The 7309-nt window shown below is 43.3% G+C and overlaps 1 protein-coding gene across 1 annotated transcript; it reads right to left on the bottom strand.

The window, feature by feature from the left end:
* Positions 1-4553: 4553 nt before the first annotated feature.
* LOC147898119 (laccase-22-like) lies at positions 4554-7089 on the bottom strand. Its single transcript, XM_087378854.1, has 7 exons — positions 6976-7089; positions 6728-6879; positions 6295-6542; positions 5982-6125; positions 5259-5839; positions 4777-5137; positions 4554-4684 (listed from the first exon to the last, which is right to left on the bottom strand). The coding sequence occupies exons 1-7, from the start codon at positions 7087-7089 to the stop codon at positions 4554-4556; spliced, it is 1731 nt and encodes a 576-aa protein (XP_087234980.1).
* Positions 7090-7309: the final 220 nt, after the last annotated feature.

Genomic DNA, 7309 nt, shown 5'->3' with positions numbered 1-7309 from the left:
TGAGATATGATTGAGTGTAATCCTGCGTGCACGATACATGTTTCCTCGACATCGATCACACAGACATTTGATTTTTTGCTCCAACCACATTTCGCGATGGTGGATACAGAGGAATTCATCCTCACTGGAGCTACTTGTTGAAGATGAAGACATCCTACAAACAAACAACCCACCAAATTTGCTCTTCTTCAAATGTTTAATTTAAACTCTATGGTGCATCTAAAGGCACGTCTAAAAGCGCGTCTAAAATCGTGTCTAAAGGTGCATCTAAAAGCGCGTCTACTCTATGTATTTAGACGCGCCTATAGATGTGCTATTAGACACGATTATAGACGTGGCTTTCAAACCTACTTTTTAGTGCGCTCGCTTTGCTTTTCTTCACATTACTTATACTTCGCGCGGCTTGCTTCCTTCCTTATTAACAGATCCATAGTTTTGACGCTTAAGAGGAAGGCTCCCATACTTACTTCCAAGCTTACACTTAAGAGGAAGGCACCTACACTTACTTCTAAGCTTAAAGGAGAGGAGGACGAACAAGGAGGAGAAGCAACTTTGAAAAAGAAAGAACCTTCCATACCTCTATCCAAGTAAGTCTTTTTGCAGTGGATCTTGTTTGGAATTTTGCTCTCTTCAGATTTGTACTTTCTCGTATCCAAGAAGTGCATGATCTGGCTATTAGTGTCATGTTTGTGTGTCGGGTGCAATGTCCTTTTCTACTTTTTAGGAATCCCGTCTGTCGGAGTGCGTCTATAGGCGCGTCTCAGAGCGCGTTTAAAAGCGTGTCTATAGGTGCGTCTAAACGTGCATCTAGCCTATTTGCAGACACAGACAGACGCGTCGATAGACGCTCTGTTAGATGCTCTGTTAAATGCTCTGTTAAACGCTCTGTTAGACGCATCTATAGACATGCAAATCAGACACGTCTTTAGACGCGCTCTGATAGTAAGCCTCTCTTCCCTTCCCCTTTCTTCTTAGCTCATCAGTAATAGATTTTTTTCCTTTTTTCCAGTTCAACATGTGGCCAGGAAGCGCTTCCAACTCACCTGATCCCCGAGAATCTATTTGGAAGGACTTATATAACCTTTTAGGGCACCCTCCTACTCCTGCAGAGTTATACGGGTATATGACGGGTACTCTAAACACTCCCTAGGAGTTGGCACTACAGACTCCAAGCCACCCCACACCGCCTGAGATCACCCTAACGGAGTCAGCACAGTCGTCTTATGCCCCTTCTTATGCCCCTTCCCCCATACCGTCTTATGCCCCCCATGCCGTCTTATGTCTTTTCTGCCATCTCGTCTTATGCCCCTTCCCCCATGCCGTCAGGAGGTCCTTCTGTCTCGCAGAGCCGTCGATGTACTCCTGTGCCGTCAAGACTCGGTTCTCCAGCTACGAGTGGTCAGTGTAGTCTCGTGTAGTCTCCAGCTACGAGTGGCCAGCGTACGAGCTCGACACAACAGGGTAGCAGGTGTAGTAGCAGGGAGAGCGGTGGGGGATGCATGGCACAGTGCTGTGGGCCATGTGGCGGTGGGAAGGATGATGATTCAGATGATTTAGACGTGCCTCTGGGTGATGGTACGATTTATTATGACATCACTCAGACATGAGGCATCTTGATGGATGCGCGGGGGAAGGACATCATGGCCTTCATGCGCTCTGTAATTGCTAACAATTACAGAGATTGCTTTATCCACTACAAAGACCACCCAAAGAGGTTGGCTGATGAGACCCTTGCTACTGTTCGCTCTAGGTATCCTAACCCCCCCAATCGCCAGTTCATAGATAAATGGGCCAAGTCAAAGATTGTTACGATACTTGGCAATAAAAGATCTTCGCTTAAGAGGCAGGCACTAGCAGAGCTTGCCAGGCTTGAGGTAGGTCAACCACCAAGGGGCCCACCCCACACCACTCACAAGCGTGAGTGGAAGAAGGCAATGAAGTCAGCAAGAAAGGACCCCAGTCTGTAGCACGTGGAGGCACAGAGGATCCAAATGGAGGAATATGGAAGCGCGCATTTTGGAGCAGGGGGTGTTGAATCATGGGAGGCCCAATTTGTAAGTATCGATCTCAAATTATATTGCTTATGTAGTTTATTAGGAGGTTGTTTCTTTGTACTAATCCCTCTGCAAAGTGTGTGGAGCTGACAGCCTACCACCGCCACCATCGCAGAGGAGATACATGGAGGCACTTCTATGATGACGGGTTGATTATTGAGGAGCAGTATACCCGGGCTACTAGAGCGGCCCCCCAGGTATTTGAAAGTAATTAAATAATGCCAAAATTATAAGTAAAGATTTGATTTTTCATACATTGATATATGTTGTCCCTTGTTTACAGGCCCATGCACAAGACGATGAGGAAGAGGAGGAAGGAGGCGCAGAAGGAGCGAGGACCTGGAGAACATAGATTAGTTGTACAAGTAGTGCTAGCTACTCTTTTTTGTACTTAAAGCCACTGGCTTGGCTTTGTACCTCTTGTATATACACTCCTCTTATTTTTTGTACTTGAAGCCACATGACATGGCTTAGCTTCATGCTATATGTATATACAAGCACTTTTTGAGCTTTCAATTTTATTGCGTTTTGGAGTTGTAATGTTTTATTTGGAATTGTAATTAAAATGCGGTTGGCTGTAAGAATTGAATTACACAATGTGGATATGGGATTCTTGTAACTATATAGCATACACAACATACACAGCATTCTGTAAAATTTAAAAAAAAAATAAAGCGCGTCTATCAGTGCATTTAAAAACGCATTTATATACGTGTCTGTCTATTCGACTTGCGTTTATATTTGCGTCTATAAACGCATTTATAAGCGCGTCTATTTATGCGTTTAAGTGTGCGTCTATACGCATGTGTGTCTGATATATAGACGCGGGTCTCCAGACGTGAAAATAGACGCACAAATAGACGCGCCCGTAAGTTTTTTATTTAGTTCAGTAAACGTGTTTGTGTGCACGTCTATGGGTGCTTTGTCTTGTTGTGCAAGGGAGGGACCTATGCAAGATAATGAGAGAGAGAATCAAAGCTTATGAGATAATGCGAGAGAGAGAGAGAGAGAGAGAGAGAGAGAGACTATGAGACATCAAGAGAGACTAGAGATGACGAGAGAGAGAGAGAGAGAGAGAGAGAGAGTAGAAAATCCTTGTTGGGGGACATTTTATTAGAGATCATAGAGTCCTCGATGTGCGGGGAAGGAGGGGGGAAGGATTTTGAATTTTATGCAATACTACTATAGTATTTATAGTATATGGCTTCTTGGAACTTTGCCGTTTCTTTGCCAAAAAGAGCACGTTTTACATACACTGTAGCATGCTTTCACCCAACATTGGATGATGCAGACTATAGTGTGACTGTTGCTACAAAGGACGTTTTTGTAGGTGGAGGGTCTCTTTGTAGATTATAGATGTGATATGTTATTTGGAGACTCTCCATTTGTGATATGTTATTTTGAATCCAAATAAGTTTAATATAAACCAAAAAAACCATTGAATGTTGTTGTTCCTATATGAATTCCTTTTCTATAATGTTTGTTTCATAAATCCAATATCATTGCACGATTAGACTTTCATAATTTGGTTTGTTATTGCAAGGGAATATTAGAGAGTGCACACTTGTTTGAGAGAATGAAAAGTAGAGGAAAAGGTAGTTCATGTTTATAACCAAATTTACACTTCCACCAATTGTAAAGTTTCAAAGGAGTTAATGTTTCTATATTGCAAATGGAAAGAACACAATGAGAAATTCAAAATCCATCGGTAACACAGATTGAATTATGACTATTAGAAAGAATGCATTGGAGTATTATTATACTAGAAGGTATGCAAATGAACCATGGATATATTAACTTGCAGGTTAAGAGTGCCACTATGCCTCAAAGAAGAAACAAAGACTCCAAAGTTTCCAAAATTATGAAGAGTATATCCAATTGTGAAAAAAACTAACATGTAGACATGCAACAATAATTATGTAACTTTAGGCCCAAAAATAAAGCCCATTATCTCCCACAATGAAGAAAAAATGGGCATGACAAAACATTTGTGAGACTTGCAATAGTCTTAAAATTCCAAAAACCATCTTAATGAAAAAGAGTGGTCCCATTATCCTATAATTACCTTCCAACCATGTGCTAAGGGTGGTTACACACCATGTGGAAGACACCTAATTTAGTGAGGTTGCATCTAGTTTTTTATGGCATGTGTCATGCTCATTTTATGAAGTCCCACATGTCAATAATACATTGAAATTGTCTGTTTCTAATATACAATAAGATTGGGGAAATACAATATGAATAAGAAAAAAATACCACCCTAGTGGTTGCAATTTGATTGAGGGATTTTCTTTGGAGTCCTCTTTGGCCCTCATTGTTGATCAATCTTTCTTTTGAATTTCTGAAAAAGAATTTCTGGTGGTTGATATACCTGCTATCCTAGACTCTAGCAATGGTGGTTCATTGACGTTGGTTGCCTCTTTTGTTTCTTTATCCTGAGTGATTCGAGGCAAGTTTGGGCCTTATTCATTCTAAATTATGGGTTTGATCTGCTATACATTAGCAAGGGGGAAGATCCTTGGGTGGTGGAGGTAAGGTCTGGGAAGGCCCCACGCCATTCAGGGTGATGAACGCCATATCCATCCCCCATGCTTGGTGTATATCAAAATGACAGTGCACAAACCAAACTCCTGCAAAACATCCATTGTGTTTGTGAGCCATATGTATGAAATGATCAAATTTAAGTCTTAGTTAGACAGTAGATAGTTATTCAGACGCATACCTGGATTGGTAGCACGAAATCGAACTGCAGCCCAGCCTCCGGCTGGAACTGAAATGGTGTTCCTTGACACAGGATTGACTAGATTGAAACTAGCAGGGTCTGTGCTCGAATTGTAGTTTCCCATACCGGTGCCCACAACGTAGAAGTTCTGCCCGTGAAGATGGATCGGATGTGACTCGAAGAATACGTTTGCGGTATTTTGATACACTATTTGGACGTTGGAGTTGAACGGAAGGACTTCCACGCGTGTACCCGCCATACCAAACTTGTCGGCAGGATTCACGCCAGTGTAGTTGTATTTCAAGAGAGGAACACTCGGAAAATCTGTCGTGTAGACTCCACTAATATTATAGTGGTACGCCTGAAACGACGCATCGAATTAGATGTTGCTTCATGTTCTTCTTACCGACTGAGAATTACGTTATGTGATTATTGGCGACATTTCTATGTTCGTGTTTAAGTCCATTCAAGAAGAGTCTTACCTGAAGTAAGGAAATGTTTGGCGAGACGAAGGTAACGTTGTTGATGGCCGTTCTGAGTTCCGCAGGGAAGGGGAATTGACACGTTACGTTCGCAGGGCAAGGCTGCAATGCGTATCCCACAGTGTGGAGCAGATCCTTATCAATGGTTAAAGGCAGATCTTGATAGTTATTGCCTTTCCATCCTTCAAGAGTCTGGGTGAAATTAGCTTGGAAAGCAGTGTCATTATATACTGGAAAGGTGGGTAAAGTCAAGTTCGAAGAACCAGCGGCCCCGCTGTACTTAAGTTTAGCTGTTCCAGGTGTTGCAGGAAATTGAACGAATTGAGCATTTGGTGGGGAATAGATGGAAGCTGCCATGTAGTATTCCCCGACTTCTTGGTTAGCCGTCAACAAAACGTTTGTCGTCTGGCCCGGAGCGAGAAGAATGACATCGGTGGTGTACTGCTCAGTATACGTGGCATCGACCTCTACCACTGTCAGACTGTGATTGGCTACGGAAAAGAACATATGGAAGTTCAGGGCAGCATTGATTATGCGCAGGAGAACAGTTTCTCCCTTCCTGACATGGTAGATGACTGTGTCTGGATCACAACGACAGAAGAGATTAGCACCCAAAAAAGATTGTAATATGGCGTTCGCTTTTCGTTTTCTCCATAGTTTAGATTTCGTTCGTGTTATTTAGGAGTACCGCAGACTCGTAGAGCTGAGCTGAGTAACCGTTACCGTCTGTCGAGCAGTTGTATAGATCGTTGTTAAGATCGCCAGGCTGCCCATTGATTGTGATGGCATTGGAGGTGTTATAACCTGAGTTTGGGGGGGTGAGTGCCTGCGCTATCACGTCCTCCACGTTTGCATTCCACCATTCACCTGAAGGAAGCAGAATCAATTTGCGAATGATCAAACATATCACATTAATCAACTCTCCAAGTTGTAATCTAGCCTCGCTACATAGATATGAGAGAAAACGAGATACGCCCATGTATGTGAGAGAGAGAGAGAGAGAGAGAGATTTCCGAGATCCATGTTTTCTTTTTACCTATAAGAATAGGATGTGGCTCGTGGTCAGGCTTGGGGAAAGGATATAATTTGTTGGGCTTCTTGCGTATGATGAAAGCTCCATAGACAGTGGCTCTCAACCAGCTGAAATGTGCGTGCCAGAGCAGAGTGCCCTCTTGTCCAACGATTCGAAACCTATGGACGTAAGAATGGTTTGTTTGAATCGGACATTGGGTAATGTAGGCCGGCCCATCGGCCCAGCCGGAGAGTAGCTGACGGACTCCATGCCTGAAAGAGTGATTTCAAAGAGAATGTCAAACGAAGGTGAAAACTTAAACGCGACGACACTTAAACGCGATCAAGTGCCTGGCAGAAAAAAATGGCAAACTTCAGTGTGAGCCTCTAACTCTGATCCTAATATTGTGCGCACGTCGGTTCATAGGCGCGGAGATTCTGTCTCTGACCATGCTTACCAGTGAATGGTGACGTTGGACGATACCAGGTTCGTAACCTTTACAGTCACCCTATCTCCTTCCGTCACGTAATTTGTTGGACCGGGGAACTGTCCGTTGACAGACACAACAGACTTTGTGTGGCAAAGGCGGGTTACGTTGGTGTATTGTATCTGGAAGCGACAAATGACGATCGTAAGATACGAAGTGGAAGTAGGAACGCAGGATCTAATAAGATTAGTTTGCGGGGTGCGGGTTTGCGAACTGACCTCAAAGTTGAAATGGCGATCTTTGGCTGAGGCTACATGACACAGGGTGATTGCGACGCCCAAAAAAGCGAGGATTTGCAACAAGCTAAATTGACCTCGGGCGATTATCGTCATGGTCCTCGAAAATAGGGATCCAAGTGTTGACGGTGAGATTGGATTGCTTCGAGTGCGAGAGTTGTGCTGAAGAATCCGAGAAGCAGGATGTAAGGTATAGACCTAAGACAGTGACATGGAAGGGAAAGCGATTAACTAGCTAGTACTGATGTACTCAGGAGTCAGTGATATGGAAGGGAAAGCGATTAACTGGCTAGTACTGATGTGATAATAGCAGTGC

The sequence above is a fragment of the Dipteris shenzhenensis genome, chromosome 9 (assembly GCF_047967505.1).
Source record: "Dipteris shenzhenensis isolate YYH24624 ecotype China chromosome 9, Dip_SZ_1.0, whole genome shotgun sequence".
Classification (NCBI taxonomy): domain Eukaryota; kingdom Viridiplantae; phylum Streptophyta; class Polypodiopsida; order Gleicheniales; family Dipteridaceae; genus Dipteris; species Dipteris shenzhenensis.
This window is presented reverse-complemented; position numbering and strand designations above follow the sequence as displayed.

Excerpts from the sequence above, each read along its gene's own strand:
- LOC147898119 (XM_087378854.1), bottom strand. The coding sequence starts at position 7,089 with ATGACGATAATCGCCCGAGGTCAATTTAGCTTGTTGCAAATCCTCGCT. Across the intron at positions 6,880-6,975 it reads ATCGCCATTTCAACTTTGAG|ATACAATACACCAACGTAAC; the intron begins GTCAGTTCGCAA and ends TGTCGCTTCCAG. Across the intron at positions 6,543-6,727 it reads TCCAACGTCACCATTCACTG|GCATGGAGTCCGTCAGCTAC; the intron begins GTAAGCATGGTC and ends TCACTCTTTCAG.